Source organism: Periplaneta americana, chromosome 1, assembly GCF_040183065.1.
Source record: "Periplaneta americana isolate PAMFEO1 chromosome 1, P.americana_PAMFEO1_priV1, whole genome shotgun sequence".
Classification (NCBI taxonomy): Eukaryota; Metazoa; Arthropoda; class Insecta; order Blattodea; family Blattidae; genus Periplaneta; species Periplaneta americana.
Genome location: NC_091117.1, coordinates 164,441,274 through 164,458,783, shown reverse-complemented (window position 1 = coordinate 164,458,783; position 17,510 = coordinate 164,441,274). Strand labels below are relative to the sequence as shown.

At 34.6% G+C, this 17,510-nt stretch overlaps 1 protein-coding gene across 6 annotated transcripts in view; it reads right to left on the bottom strand.

Moving 5' to 3' along the window:
- The window catches only part of LOC138703119 (aminopeptidase N-like), a 37,778-nt gene extending 22,668 nt beyond the window's left edge, over window positions 1-15,110 (bottom strand). Inside the window, exons 1-7 of one of the 6 annotated variants that reach the window (XM_069830727.1) lie at window positions 14,968-15,110; window positions 10,961-11,175; window positions 8,360-8,560; window positions 5,333-5,494; window positions 4,808-4,938; window positions 1,690-1,870; window positions 533-674 (exon numbers count right to left, since the gene is read on the bottom strand). In XM_069830727.1, the coding sequence (XP_069686828.1) occupies window positions 533-674; window positions 1,690-1,870; window positions 4,808-4,938; window positions 5,333-5,494; window positions 8,360-8,560; window positions 10,961-11,151 (1,008 nt within the window). In that variant the 5' untranslated portion in view covers window positions 11,152-11,175; window positions 14,968-15,110. Of the gene's footprint in view, window positions 1-532; window positions 675-1,689; window positions 1,871-4,807; window positions 4,939-5,332; window positions 5,495-8,359; window positions 8,561-10,626; window positions 10,799-10,960; window positions 11,176-14,807 lie in introns of those variants that run through there. The other 5 variants (XM_069830717.1, XM_069830755.1, XM_069830746.1 and 2 more) reach the window with 5 other exon arrangements.
- Between the last annotated feature and the right edge of the window lie 2,400 nt (window positions 15,111-17,510).

Sequence of the window (17,510 nt, the reverse complement as noted above, 5' to 3'; positions counted from 1 at the left end):
TTAACCTACTAGTTTCGACGTGGTGTTTGTCATCTTCTAAATTCTAGAGAGATCCTGCGCTATCTTCTTGATTCTTGATGTGGTGTGTTTATGATTGGTATTATTATGTCGAATCACACACCCTTTTCGACACAGTACCTAATACCAATCATAAAAACAGCTCACCAAAACACCAACAAGAAACTGGAAGATAGCGCAGAACCTCATTAAAATTCAGAAGATGACGAACACCACATCGAAACTAGTCAATTAAGGTAAAGTACCATCACAGTTTAATATTAATATAGTGAAGTTAGAAGTTGTTTATTTAAATAACTTAACAGATTATTAGCGATAAGTAAGTACCTGGTATTAAAAGAGTGTAATCAAATGAAGCATATTATTTATATAAACCTGAAATGCGTGCTGCTATCAGCTGGATTTAAACCCATGAACCTCGGATCTAATGTTGTAAGAAAAACCTCTTCACTGCCAATGACATGTCATGCTCACTAAATGGAAATAATGTTCACTTCAATAAATTATAACTTACTACTACTCCTTGTTGATGAAGGAAGAAACTGTTAATAACACTTCTGATGGATGTTACATTTGGTCGTGGAGAAATGAGATGATCAAACCACAGATTCAATAATTCATTTATTACTTGAAGCTTGTTACCAGCATCCATTTCACTGAAAATGAAACGTCATTAGCAATTGTACTCATATCACTCATATGTATGTACGCATAGCAAAACAATGCGTTAATTAATACTATTCATTTGAATTTTTTATTCAATCTCCAGTCTTGGATAAACTCCGGAAGTTCAGACTTTTACCATTTGCAAATAACCAACATTTTAATGAGATGTTTTATCTTTAAATAATGAAGTTAGTTGTTTATAATTTATTGACTATTGTGAATATAAGCCACCCAATACTATTAATGAGTAATTCTTGTCATTCTATGTCAAATCAACACTTTTAGCATCATTTTCAACCTGACCTCCATTAATTTCAATGAATGAACATGTTACTTATGTAAGAAATGAGCATGTACAAAATAATGTAAAAGTTTTTGAGTTATGTGTTTGTGTGTCTAATGCCTACCCACTTCACTTGCGTGATTCGGGTTTCGAATATTGCGGATAGGTGGCAGGATTGTGACCAATTTTCAAGTTACACACCACTTTGGTGGGCCACATTATGCATGATGTGTAACTGTGAAGAGTTATGTCGTGTCTAGTGTAAGTGTGTGTGTAAGTGTAGTGTAGGGAACGAGTGAAGATGATGATGGTGAGGAAGGGATAAGGGGAAACCCGGTGCTGGCACATAACCTACTCCTGTCAAATAGCACTAAAGGGACCACCAAGGTTAACGTCCCCAGCTAATGAATGAATCACTATCAACAGTGACATATGTATGCCTTCTCTTCATGTGCACTGCGGACAGATTTGGTATTTAACCCAGGCATATTGGTGCACAATCTAGTGATTAGAAGTTGTGCACTGCTACCTCTCCTAGTCCTGAGGTAGAAATTTTACTCGAAAATCTCTGACCCTTCCGGGAATCGAACTCGGGCTGACTTGTCTGGAGGCAGACATGCTAGCACAGAGCGAACTTGGGTGACGACTATTATTATTATTATTATTATTATTATTATTATTATTATTATTATTATTTCACATTAATAACTCAATATACTCACGGAATTAGAATCAGGCCCCATGCAGTTCTAGTTGACATGAAGTTTGGCAATATTATTATATTAATATTTGTCATGCGAATCGATTGGCCAATATACTGCTGCTGAAAGTTTAATTGTTGTACAACAGTATTTAACAAGGCATTAATATTCTGCTGTCCATATAAATTGATCACACCAGGTTCTGTAACACAACAGTTAACGGCTGAGATATAAACATTTTCTCTCTCTCTCTCTCTTGCTTTCTTTCAAGCCGTAATCAGATAAAATAATAATAAAATTACAGAATTAATTCTGAACATTTATTAATAGTAATTTACTAGTTTAAATGAAAGAAAACAAAAATTTACTAGATACAATGGTTTACATGAAGAATGCGTTGGTCGAAAATGACTCCAGACTGCTAAATGAAATGTGATTTGTCTTGTAAAGTGTTATATCTGTTTTTGTGGTTGTTATTTGTTAATGTTGAAATTATTTATGATTAATGTTGAAATTTTGTATGTTGTATTTTAGTTAATGTACTATGTTGTATTTTAATTATGTTGTAGCTTAGTAATTATGTGTTATTTTTTATGTCCCATATCATGCATGTGACCAGTTGGACGCAATAAATGAATACTGAATACATTGGAAAACAAGAAGAAATATGACATGAAATCAAAATCTGTCATTGCAGATACAAAGAGAAGTGGATAATTGAGAACTGTATTTCAAGAAAATCTACACCGGCATATGTTGAATTTGTCAGAATTTTTAGCTGGCTTAACAACGTGAAAGGTCTATGTATAAGCCGTTTTGTTTTACAAGTTGTCCCGAAAGTCAGTTATAACAGAAATGCAACAATACAGTAATGGTTCTCTCGTATATTTATTTTGCATAGTGAGGCCCTTTTCTCTATCTATGCAGCATTGTTGGCAACATCATTCATTATTGTTTTACTTGTTTTATTAAACCATACAGCCTACCAGTATTCTTGTTTGAGGTTAAAAATCATTTTCATATCCATGCTAGTATAATTTCTTTATAATGAATAGCAATATTAACAACGTACTTTATTTAATATTTTATTTTCTTTTATGTACAGCTTTGGGAGTGCAGGTATAAGAGGTAACAGCTACCGCTAGATCACTGACGGACTCAGGGCAAGTAGAAGGTTAGACATGGGATAACTTTCTAAGAAACAATTTCGACTGTAACTGTTTCATGAACGAAACTGTTACAAAATAACAGAATTTTTAGGGGCTTATTTTACGATGCTTTATCAACTGCTCTGATTATCTAGCGTCTTCATGAGATGAAGGTGATAATGCTAGCGAAATGAGTCCAGGGTCCAGTATCGAAAGTTACCCTTCATTTGCGCTTAATGGATTGAGGGAAGAATAACAGTTTCAAAGAAATAGGTTCATAAGAGTTTTTATGCTCGACCATGAGGAAATGTAGTAATTATACACCTGGTAGCATCCCTTTAATGGACCTCATTAAAGTACATCTATTCATTAAAGTTCAGGTGTTCCACCAATCCGAAAACACCATTGTAGCAATATGAAAGAGCAAGTATCGATTATTCCCGGATATGCAATCGAAAGACAACTAGCAAAACGTCACGGAGGCTGGAAATCCAATACTGTCGCAGAAGGTTATGTTCTGTTACTATAATAATTAGCGTTAATTGTAAATAATATTCAAATAAATTCAATTTGTCATCTCGTTTTTCAATGTCTAAATCAATTTCAAGGTTATATCAAGATTAATGTTTATTTTACTCTCTAGATTATATCAAGGTCAATGACATCTGTTTCTTGGAAAAAATCAATACTTTCGCGTCTGCGTACATCTCATAATTTACGAGATATTGCACAAGATTAGTTCCGCTCCCCAGTCAGATAAGAATAACATGAATACTTATGAATAATTTCAAGTTAGAAATATGGTCGAGCATAAAAAGTCGTATGAAACTTGCCTATAATAGTAATTAAGACGCTCGTATGAAAATTATGAAACTCGCTTGCGCTTGTTTCATAAACATACTCACGTCTTAATTACTACCATTATAGGTTCGTTACATAATGTACTATTGCATCCTCTCAAGTTTTATGACACGCCGTTCATGATCCATGCTCTAGAGTCGGGTTGAATAATGGCAAAGTTAAAGGCCTTGCCATTGGGGTGGGGGGAATTAAACATACCTCAGAAACTAGGGAAAGCTTTGCCTATGCCAGTAAAATCGCCTTTACATTTTGCTCTGTCCTACATTACAAGCCCATACAATAAAGCGCAAGCGCACAGACACACACAATTTTTTTTTTCTTAGCTATTGGTATACTATCGTTTATATGTCTTTATAGAAATGCAATTGAAAAATTGTAACTAGGGAAACATAAGGTTTTATAATCTTGAACTAATATTGCTTATGTAATTCGTAAATTTGTTTGTAAGAAGGTGTAAGGATTCGTAATTTGGAATGGTATTTAATTATGATTTTATTCTCCTCGTATATATTATCACACAGATATTTATTGATTACGCAATTGGTAAATTTGCAATTTAAAAAAAATGTAATTATCTAGAAATGTCAAAACACGTAATATTAAAACCTATGTAATAGGGCATGTTGAAATATATACCGTTAAAAAAAAACACACACACACTCACTCACTCTATTTCTTCTTTTTCTTTTCTTTCATATGAAGCTTGCAATAGTAATGAAGTAACATCGAATTTTAAGACACAGCCAACAACCTGACATAAAAATGAACTGAAGAAGAATTAAACATGTTCAATATTTTCGAATTTATTACAAGCACAAAACATTAAAATTCACAGCATGTATAGCCTACTATTACTATGAGTAGCTTAATATCAAAGGCGGACATCTGAGCTCAGATCGAAATTTAGATAGCTGTGGATTTTTATACAATTTTTCATGCCCTTTCCAGTTATAATGAAACCATATGCAAACTCTAACACTACATTTATAAAATAAATTGTGTTAAATATTACAAAGAACACTGTGCAAGAGAAAATTCCCTCTAGATCAAAACTATGAAGACGACAGATGTCCGTCCTTGATATTAAACTACTCATAAATTTACACTAGAATTCAAGTACAAACACTAACCACTATCTTCAAAATCCGGAGCAGTTCTTGAATCTTGCTTTTGTAGATCAGTTATGACCAATCCAAAAGATGAAGGAAGTATCTGTGGTAGTTCTTCGAAATTTTCCCAAACATAATCAGGATCATCTTTGCTGGAATATTGCAAGAGTAAAAAAGAGTGGCATATAATAATTATAATACGTACAAAATTGATATTAGAATTAATCATTTGAGAATCCCATGCATATAAGATAAAGGCGAAGTCATCCCCATTATAGACCATGGAGATCCATAGGCTAGCAACAGGTTGAGTCACACATAAGAAATTCCTTCACGTGTAAACCTAAGCTCTCAAGGAATCAACTGAAGTTTTCCGAAGGAGACTTGGCTTATGGCAGCCTGTCATTTTTTTGTCTAATAGTGGCAAATAGTAGCCACAGTAATCTAAATGCCTTTAGTGGCAAGTCTCTAGAATTTTATACATAAATTTCATAAATAATAAAAAAAGACACATTAATTAAAACAGTGTGTTCAGATCTGACTCACTTCTCAGTTGTGGACACCTTTGCTGAACTTGAAATTATGTTTAAATCTGATGATTTTCTTCTAGCGACACTGATACTGAAGGAAGTTTTATTGTATGAATCATCAAGACATGGAAATACTTTCCTCGCTGTTCCAGGTTTCACACTAATTACTGCATACCATCTGCAAATAGGAATACAATTCGAATGAATATCAGAAGCAGTCTGTACACAAATTAACAATGATATCTACTGCTGCATGAAGAAATGAAAGAATCTGAAATATATTTATTGCGCAATAATTTTTCAGTAAGATACAACACTGAACAAATCACAGTTACCGGTCTCTTCTTCGGAGCGAGGCACCATTCCGAAAACCTCTGTAAAGTTGAGGGAAAAATACAAGTTGAAGAGAGAACTTCAAGATGCCATTGTCACCACCACAAAAATTTTTTTCGTAGCGATATTTCGCCTGCTCTTTATGGTGTGCATTCAATTTAGATTGTACTAAGGTCTCTTTTTTTTATATGTTTTAATTTCTTTTGTTTGAAGCCTTTTTGTATAATTTTTCATTTTAAATTTTATTGTGAGCTATTCTGTCGTAAAGCAAACTAAAAATATTGGGTCAGACTAATAAATAATAGCCGGTAATGTTTCTTTAATGGCTTAATGAATAAAACAAAATATATGTAGGCCTATTATGTAAAGTCGAAAAGTAGTAACTCTTGTTTTGTATTTATTTTGTGCAATTTCGTATGACATGGATAGAAACAAAACTGAAAACTGTTAAATGTCCAAGGATCAATGTGAACATAAGGATCTGGTATTTTCACAAAGAGAGCTTAACAAATATAATCCAAGGTGTGCTGAACAATTAACAAAACGTAATTGAAAGGAAATGTAAGTTAATATAAAAAGCCGAAATACTTTATAATACAATGAAAAATATTATACATATGTACAATAAAGCAATGCTTCAGCTCTAGCCCAAAATAAATTATGACTATGTAAAAAGATCTAATACACAGTAAGTAAATAATTTTTGGGTAGAATAAATTGACTGACTCTTTAAATAAATATTCTTGAGGCTCATTAAATATAAAAAACAAATATACAAGTCGTCCCAAATAGATACTTTATTATTTGCTGATGATATTGTGTTTATGGCAACTTCAGAAGATAATTTACAACGTTTGGTTTACAACTTTAATCAAATGGCAGAAAGTTTCAATATGGAAATTTCAACTGAAGTGATGGCTTTTTAGGAAAGGAACCAGTCCGTAGCAAAATATGCATCAATAATAAGATCATCGAACAAGAAAAAAAATTTTAGTTATCTCGGTTACCAAATTTCATATGAAGAAGAAAAGGATTTGAATGAGAAAATTATTACATTCAACAGAGCAATGGGATAATTAATCAGATATTCAAACCAACCTTAGTATAAAAACACACGCGCACCAGAATTTATAAAACATTGGCCAGACCTATACTCTGTTTTGGTAGTGAAGCTTGGACGATTCGTAATATTGATTCACAACGATTAACGGCGGCAGAAATGAGATTTATGCGTTGTACAGCGGGATACACGAGAATGGATCACATTAAAAATTTTGACATTATGAAAGAACTGCAGATTGAACCGATTACGGAATACCTACAGAAATACAGACAAAACTGGAGATCACATGTCATCAGAATGCCTCGTTCTAGAATTCCACGCCAAATTTTAAATTACCATCTTGTGGGCAAGAGATCCTTGGGCAGACCGTTCAAGCGTTGGCAAGAGACCGTAACAGGCCCTAGGCCCAATACATGCAAGGATGATGATGATGATGATGATGATGATGATGATGATGATGAACTATAAAAACGCCAAATACATTAACAAACTGAAATTAGAATAGAGAAAGAAGTTTGTGAACACAAACAAAGAATAATTGAATACAAGAAAAACCAAGCACTAATACTGGTGTGGAACCAAACAAGAATATAAGAAAAACGAGGGTTGCTTGCACAGCAGAATGTTGAGAGGAAAATATTTCGAATTGGATGGACTTCGTCCATTAGTAGCGAAATAAGGAGACCAAGCTGTTATAATGATTACACCTTCAACTCGTGAAGAGGAGGCAAAGGGCAAAATGAGTACCTATCCTATTTGTTGCGTGTCTTCAAGTGGCCGAATTCATTTGATTGATCTACAGGTATTTGCAATGTATTCATAAACTTGCTCAACTACTCTAAGTGAAAAGAGATATCTTGCAATCATATGTAAAATATGATTGATTAGTTAGTTACTTTCCTTCCACTGCCTCAGCATATGATCAACAAAGACTTTCCTGAACTCTATCAGTCAGGATATTTTGAGAATCCCGTTCTTGAGATATAAGGCAGAACGGCAGGAAGATATGCGAACATACTAACAAAATTGTATTCTGGTATGGACGAGAAATGGCTCTAATATTTCCTTGCATCCTTTTTTACTCAAGGATAGAATCTTTCCATACCACAATTCTCGATACTGAAGCATTAGCTTTATTCTCAAATGAAATCATGCTAAGAATGTTCATTATTCTTAGAAATTCACACTGTCAGATCCAACAATCTCGGATCTAATAGCACGAAAAATACTCAACCACGAGAATGAATAATGACACTGTGTATTTGCATCAATTTGAAGCTTCATTATTACAGAATATAATAAAAATTCTTGTATGTTATAAATCCCCCTATTTGTATTTTTAAAACGCACAAAGAAATTAATTAATAAACATGAGCCTCAAGAATTACTGATGAGATGACAATAATTGTTAATCTTACATTTAGAAGTTTCTGATTATATGAATAAACTAATTTCATTATTTCCGCACTTACCATTGCCTCAATAGCTCCTAACACCAAATTATGAAAAGATAACGAGTGAGAAAGCTCACAGAAAGAGAAGCAAAAAAAGAAAAGAAAGAGAAAAAATAAAGAATGTGAGAACAAGAATTGTTGTTAGAAGCATAGATCTGTTTACTTTCTAATTTTGAATACCGGTACTCCGTACTTTTTCTCTCCCATCTCCTGAGAAACATAATCGATGATGAAAAAACCATCTTCTTTGGGATTTGTGAAAGTGCCCACAAAAGGGATTTCCACATCATAATGGTTTTCTTTCTTGAATTCTTCTTCCACAGTGATTGTAAGCTCTTGCGAGTTGCTGTCTCTTTTTACATTTGTTACATTCAGGTATGTTGGACGTTCTGACCTGAGTAAAAATTTATAACTTTTAGTGACAAACTCAAGACCTTCTGAAGAAAATGAATATGGCAGTTATTAATATGAGGACTGGGGCAAAAGTTGTGGCAACTAATTTTTTTTTTTTTAGAAAATGTGAGCGTGGTTCAAAATGTTCAAATATGCAAATGAAAGGAAAGGGTAAGTGTGTTAGAAGGGTAGAGTAGGAATTCAAACGTTCATAAACAACAAAACAACATGCTACTTGAAGAAATAGAATATGCATATACGAAAGAGTTGAATGTACACTAGTGGGGTAGGGTAGCGATCAAACATCCTTAAACAACAATATCATGCTGAGAAATATTGAAGAGCAAGAACGCTAATGGCTTCGTTGCCAAAGCCTGGCATTAGATAACAACAACAACACATTATCATGCTACTCGTATTTACATGGTAGTTGGAATAGCATTACAGCACAATTAAAAACCCATTGGATCACATCTATTCTATCACTCAAAACTCATTATGTATTACACGTAACATCATTCTCTGTGCAATAATCATATCACACTGCCATTCCCGTAGTGATGAAACTACTATGGATGCACGGCAGTAGACTCACAACTGAAGAATAATGTGTTTTAAGACGGAGTGTACCATGACCTGATAAGAAGGAAGTGTTCGGTGTTATGACTGTGCAGCATGACCTGTGCGACCCAGTCCGCCAATAGTTATGAGTAACTCACTCTTAGTCTATCTACTTACTTTTTGCAGGGTCCAAAATCCCTTAATCTAGCTGTACGAATATCAGTGCATTAATGTATCAACACAAAATATTGCCAGTTTAGAGAAAAGTGACGTCTAAGTTTCAAATAATAAAATTAAATGCATTGTGATTTTAAAAATTATATATAATCTGTGTAATACTAAAGAGGTAGCAGTTAGCCTGAAATATATACCTATTTTTTTTTAAAGATGGGACATGACAGTTAAGTGGCCGAGCTTGGAACTACAGTGCTACGATGCCAATATGGACTACCACGCTGCCAGCTGATGGAAGCTAGCAATTGAAGTTAAGATGACTGACGTTAAAACACTCATTGACAATTGACGCGAAGGTAAGAAAACAATACAAAAATCGACAGAGAATCAAAGACGAAATGTACCAATGCTAACATTGTGTGCACAATATATGTTGCCAAGAGAACTATTAAGCACTCACCACGTGGGAACAGTAAGTTTGGCAACTCAACCGTTGTTACCATAGCAACAGGCCTACCACACTATGTGACATTCAGTTGTTTTTCCGATCGCAACGCTCTTGTCATGTCCCATCTTTAAAAAAAAAAACAAGTATAGACCTACTTAATGTCACCATTTGAAACTTAGAAGTCATTTTTATCTAAACTAGCAATTTTATGTTTATACACTAACGCACTGAGGGTGCGAGGGTTCTCGCAGCTTTCTCTGGATTTAAAAGCATTTTATGCGACAATATCCAGCTTTAACTGACTGAAAGGCCTAAGTAATTGCAATTCCACAAAACAATAACATGGAATATGGCCAGAGTTAATAACAAAATCATTAGTAATCCACAAACTTCAATGCTAACAGGACAACATTTATTGCACAGAACATTCTGGGATGCATAAGTTAGACCTACTGGAGGTAAAAGTATTATAAACAACTCTTCTAATGGGAAATCAGTTAAGACTTAAGAGGAAGAAGAAAAGACCGTCTATAACAGAAAAATGTGTGGAAATAGTGGGAAGATGTTTAAGTAAGACACTATACTGTTTATGTTAAAATTTCATGTAATGTTGAGAGATTTTCTGGTTAATGTATTTTTGAAACTAGAGAAACTATTTTGAAATGTTTGTTCTTTAATTTTGAGTTGAATTGCAACGGAAATAGCTATTAAATAATGGGAATTAAAAAACTTTTAATTTCATATCTTCACCTGTCTACAAAATATCATTTTTGAGAAGCCTTATATTACATTCAAGACAATGATTTGAGTCAGTTCTGAAATATGCTTATGCATGAGGGAAGTTAAGTAGTTACTGAACGCTACAAAATACATGTTCTAGTTACGAGCAAGACGAATTTAACAGTAGTCCATTGTAATAATAATTATCTCTGGGAAGAGCTAAATTAATTTTCCCTCGTAGCAAGGCATTTTATCCCAAAATTATATCTTGAGATTATCATTGAGTAGATGCTAGTCCTCGTAGGTAGACGCATTACAGACTTAGAACTATTCTGGCTGAAACATGAGTTTAGAGCTTGTTACACTAGTTTGAATCATAGTAAAAGCAAAGTTTTACAATACAGTTCAAGACATTATGGGATACACTCGCTGACATTTGCAATTAGACAGAAATTGCTTTCAGCAATGTCAAAAGATCTCATCGTCCTAAGCACTTACTCCAATTCTGTATTAGTTTGCACTGTTATGTCGGCAGCAGATATATCCAAGTTCTCAGAAGCATGAAGTGTAATGTCATGTGACAAATTGTAAGCGATAATGGTGATTTTCACATGTCCTTTGAAATAGCTTCCCTCAAAATTGGGATGCAGGTACAGATGGTATCCAAACATAATTAAATCAGATGGCATCGCTGAAATGAAGTCCTGAATGATCTGTTTAAATCAAAAGAGGAAAAAATACAAATTAATTCAATCATGTTGTAGTAACGTTATGGTTATTTACCAATTTCCAGTTTCTACACATTGTAACTAGAAAACCCATACATTTTTACTTGCATAACCAAATTTCGGGTTTTCTATAGCATGCGACAATATATTTTTTTTACGTGGGAAAATGGTCTAATTCTCAGATGGTAGTTTGAAATGTGAAGAATTCATACAGGACATCAGTCGACTTGAAAACATATTAGAAAATAGGTAAAAATTGGAAAGAACTGATCGGTGGAGATAATCTTACTTACTTACAAATGGCTTTTAAGGAACCTGAAGGTTCATTGCTGCCCTCACATAAGCCCACCATCGGTCCCTATCCTGTGCAAGATTAATCCAGTCTCTATCATCATACCCCACCTCCCTCAAATCCATTTTAATATTATCCTCCCATCTACGTCTCGGCCTCCCTAAAGGTCTTTTTCCCTCTGGTCTCCCAACTAACACTCTATATGCATTTCTGGATTCGCCCATACGTGCTACATGCCCTGCCCATCTCAAACGTCTGGATTTTAAGTTCCTAATTATGTTAGGTGAAGAATACAATGCGTGCAGTTCAGTGTTGTGTAACTTTCTCCATTCTCCTGTAACTTCATCCCGCTTAGCCCCAAATATTTTCCTAAGCACCTTATTCTCAAACACCCTTAACCTATGTTCCTCTCTCAGAGTGAGAGTCCAAGTTTCACAACCATACAGAAGAACCGGTAATATAACTGTTTTATAAATTCTAACTTTCAGATTTTTGGACAGCAGACTGGATGATAAGAGCTTCTGAACCGAATAATAACACGCATTTCCCATATTTATTCTGCGTTTAATTTCCTCCCGAGTGTCATTTATATTTGTTACTGTTGCTCCAAGATATTTGAATTTTTCCACCTCTTCGAAGGTTAAATCTCCAATTTTTATATTTCCATTTCGTACAATATTCTGGTCACGAGACAATCATATACTTCGTCTTTTCGGGATTTACTTCCAAACCGATCGCTTTACTTGCTTCAAGTAAAATTTCCGTGTTTTCCCTAATCGTTTGTGTATTTTCTCCTAACATATTCACGTCATCTGCATAGACAAGAAGCTGATGTAATCCGTTCAATTCCAAACCCTGCCTGTTATCCTGAACTTTCCTAATGGTATATTCTAGAGCGAAGTTAAAAAGTAAAGGTGATAGTGCATCTCCCTGCTTTAGCCCGCAGTGAATTGGAAAAGCATCAGATAGAAACTGATCTATACAGACTCTGCTGTATGTTTCACTGAGACACATTTTAATTAATCGAACTAGTTTCTTGGGAATACCAAATTCAATAAGAATATCATATAATACTTCCCTCTTAACCGAGTCATATGCCTTTTTGAAATCTATGAATAACTGATGTACTGTACCCTTATACTCCCATTTTTTCTCCATTATCTGTCGAATACAAAAAATCTGATCAATAGTCGATCTATTACGCCGAAAACCGCACTGATGATCCCCAATAATTTCATCTACAGTGAATCACTAAATTATTCGGACAATGCCCATTTATTACTAAATAGTACGGTCACATGTATAAAAAGTATAAATAAAGAATTTTAAGTGCTCTGTTGGAAAGTTTCCTTTTCAAAGATTGTACACAATGGGTTTAATATATATTTATATTTTGATTAGGAAGCAATAGTCGGGTTCGAACCCATATACGTCATAATATGACGTCAACATAATTTTTCGGACGCCAATCAGAGACACAGGTACGTTGTCTGCAATATACAGAATAATGTAGTCAGATACACGAACAGTCAGTAACAGTATGTGCCTTCATTAGATCAGTATTGTGTAGTAGTGGATAGAAACAAATGCGGCGTAGAGGAAAAGACAGTATGTTCGAGCAGCATCAGTTAGTGGTCTTCCACCATGCAAGGGGAAAATCCTACCGATACATAGCCGATATACTACAGATGAAGAAGAGCACAGTGGCGGATATTGTTAAACGGTTCCGAGATGAAGACAGACTTGAATCGTATCCTCACTCAGGACGTCCAAGGACATTTTCTATGAGAGAAGAAGCGTTAATAATACAGAAGGTAAAAAAAAAAATCCTAGATTAAGTGCTCCAAGAATTGCTTCTGAGGTCAATGAAGAATTGGGAAACAAGTCCATCCCGAGACTATTAGAAAAGTTCTCAGGAGAAACAACTTTCATGGCCGGGTGGCAAGAAACAAGCCCTACATCAACAAAAGAAACAAGCGTAAAAGACTACTGTTCGCAAAAGAGTACCTAGAAAAGGATCAGGATTGGTGGAAACGAGTTATCTTTTCAGACGAGAGTAAATTTAATATCAGCAGATCAGATGGCAAGATTACAGTATGGCGAAGACGCAATGAAGAGTTTAGCGAGCAAAATATGCAAGCAACAGTTAAGCATGGTGGCGGCAGCGTAATGGTATGGGGGTGTATGTCCGCAAGCGGAGTTGGCAATCTAGTGTTCATTGACGGAAAAATGGACAAGTATTCATACCTTCAACTCCTGAAGGATAATCTACAACAAAGTGCGGAAAAAATGGGGATTCATGACCGGTTCGCATTCTACCAAGATAATGACCCCAAGCATACGTCCTATATTGTACAACTCTGGTTGCTGTACCACTGCCCAAAGGTACTCCATCCTCCTCCGCAGTCTCCAGACATGAATGTGATCGAACATTTATGGGACAGGTTGGAAAAACAAGTGAGGAAAACGCCAACAAAAAAATCAAAACAACATCTTAAGGAGAGGCTTCAGGAAGAATGGTAAAACGTGTGCAAGGTTTACACAAGAAAATTGGTGCAAAGTATATCTGAACGATTAGCAGAGGTTATAAAAATGAAAGGGAGGCCAACCAGGTAGTGAATATTTTTTTTGTACGTATACAGAACTAATTTCATTTATAAAGATGTCCAGTGTCCGAATAATTTTTTTAACCAAAGAATGGTTTAAGTTTTAATTTATTGTAAATTTTATTTCTGTTTATAAATATTAACGCATATTTTTCACTAAGATATGATTGTATACAAGTGACAAGAGTAAAGAATTATATTTTTCCTTTCAAAAGTTATGTGTAAAGAGACAAATGTCCTTAGTGCACTTATACTGTTCGTGTCCGAATAATTCAGTGACTCACTGTACGTACGGAGTTAATCTTCTCAAAAGAATATTGGACAAAATTTTGTACGTCAACAAAAGTGATATGGAGATAATCTAAAAGTGATTATTTAATATGTCAAATAAAGAGGTAGAACATTTCAAAATATAACGCGAAACGTACATTTCACTTCACTTAATATATGCAAGGCATACAAAAAGGCCAATTAACCTAACCTGTCACAGATTCGTATGTGCAAGGCATACCAAAAACCTAACCTAACCTAACCTGTCACAGATTCTTATATACAAGGCATACCAAACGCCTGAACTAACCTAACCTGTCACATATTCCCGCACCGGAGAACTTAGAAAAGTTCTTGTTAGAAGTTTGACTGCCGTGTGCTACAGAAAAGCCCAAATTTCGTTCACAACATCGAAATATAATTACGTCACTTAAAAGAATGCTGTGTACCTATATTAGCAGAGTAATTTATCCTTCTCAATGTTAGTTACAATCACAATCGCTACAGAAGTTCATGCTACATACAATATTGTTTCAAACACATCATGCGTGTTATTGAATTTTCGTGTTCAAAAATGCTTCACCGAACTTTACGAATATCGATACGTACGAAAGTTGTTGCTATGGAAAAACGTATGTACGTAAGTACATACTACTTCCATTAAAATGACTCCATACTTGACACCTTGACAGTTCTTTGTTTGAAACGGGTAGTCATGGCAACCGTTCGTTATCAGCCAATCCAAAGCCAACACGGTATGCACTATTGCCAACTATTCAAATCTCAGAGTTGAGCAATCGGATGACATCAAGGTGTTTCGAATTTCAGCAATGACGTCATTAATGCTCTAGCACTGTAGTAGCGCTTCTATAAGCTTGCGGAAGAAGCGAACATAGGAAGCGTTCTGTGCTCGTTGTACGGGGCTTGTGTCCATGCGTTTTTTAGAGCGAAACGTAAAGCGCTGTTTTCTTCTTTAGCAACGTTTATTATTGTTAAAATTGTCTACTAATAATAATTCCATGTCATTATCGTGGAAGTTGAAACTATTTAACATGTTCTTTTCTTTTAAGGTTAAATTTATTACTGCAGTAATAGAATACAATATTAATCACAGTCTACTATATACAGTCACGAAGGTCAATACGTAGTAAATATGCATCCATAGATAGTTGCTAACCACTAGGATCGCTAATATCGCCTCATTACAGACAATGCGAAGTAGTACCGGCATAGTCTATTGTTCATAGCACCCTCACAACTCAAGCTTCGTGACTGTATATACTAGACTGTGATATTAATTGTCCACCATTTTTCAGTCAGCTGGCCGAATTGCATTTTTTCGATTCTCTTTTTGCTGCAGTAAAATCATGAAGCGCTTAAAAAATGGACGGTGTCTATCAGCAGGACCAGAGCCTACTTCAGTTACAAGCCGGAGCATGGGTGTAGGTTTGGCAACTCTGAGTGGAGGCGGGAGATTCTAAAGTGATATTGATGTAATTATGCTTGCTCATTGCTTTCGTTGTATGTAACGTGTGTTTTTTCAATATTACTTTATGCACAAAGGTGAGATCAAGATTCAGAGTAGTGATGTAAATTATTATGGATTCGAAAATAGTGTTTTATTGCAATCAATTAGCTATACTTCAGAATACGGCGTAAGTAGGCTGCTTACATACAAAGACTGCCACTTAAAATAATTACAAAAAACATTTTTTACTGATAGTACAAAGGTAAATAAATAAATACATAAGATATTACTTGCACCGAAAATAAAATCAATAATGCAATAAAGACGTAAGTTCCTACGCAGCATTCTTAAGTTCCATTCAATTAACAAATTTGTGGCTAGCAAATTGACAATGTTTTGCGATTTTATAGTGTTTCACCTGTAACGTGAAAGGTCTAGGATACATTTTAATATTATCTTATGCGATTATCTATCGTGCTTTTCTATAAATACCGTATTTCAAATGCTCAGGAAGCCAGTTTTAGTTTGAACCTGGCCAGTCACTATAACAATAATGTTATCCTAAATTATTTGTTATAAACTTTTTAAGATATAATTTTAAATAAATATAACTACAGAGAACAAGCTAAGATTGTAAATTATGCAAATAAAATAAAAATGTAAATAGAGGAAACTATTGACATATAATAAAATATGAAGATGTAAATACAGTTACACCAAATATAAAGATCTACGAAAAAATGAAGAAACATACCTTCAACATAATACGTAACAAAACACATCATTATCTATTAAGTATGTGCCAATTAGCGTAAACTCAGTGAACTTTAAATCCTGTAAATACGAAGTGAAAGGAAACATGTTTATAACTAATTTATTACAAAAGAAATAATATTAATCAACAAGCCTTGAAAACCAACAAATTGAGCATATGCATCTACAAATTATAGGTAGTTCTGACGTATAGCAGGCATTCCGAATCTTCAACAAAACTGCAACATTTATGGGATATCAAAACAGCTGTTTAGAATGAACTTGAAAATCAACGGCGTAATTTTATTGGTATACGTAGCATACGAGACCCAACAATTTGGCTAGAATTCTGATACACCACAAACCACAAATAAGACTATAAAAATGTAGTTTATACAATATTTAACATTTAGAAGAATTGCCAATCATTTTGTCATTATTAATAACCGTAAAAATTGCCAAAGACTGCAGTCATATTTTCATTTGTTGTCTTGTTTTTTTTTGCCAACACGCACTTAGTTTACAATACATCAACAATTTAACGTTTGGTACGACCGCGAACATAATTCCATCGACACACACTTTTAAATTGTAACATTAATTTACATTGAAAATCGGCATTAGCACAAACACGTGCTCTGTGTGGTAGGCCTCCGGTTGACATTTAATTACAGCGTTGCCGACGTATGGCTCCGGCTTGTAACTGAAGAAGGCTCTGGCAGGACTATCAGTCGCCATCAATGACTCCGATTGGTTCTTGTAAAGGGTGAGAATTGGCAGAGGAATGACATCTCGCACTGTTATGTCATGGTTCTTCATTATTATGACTCAAGAGCTAGGATTTGTATGTAGTAAAAGCTAATATATTTAGTCGGTATAGTTTATAAACATGCAACTCATACTTTTGCCATTCTTGTCATTCAGTACTTCC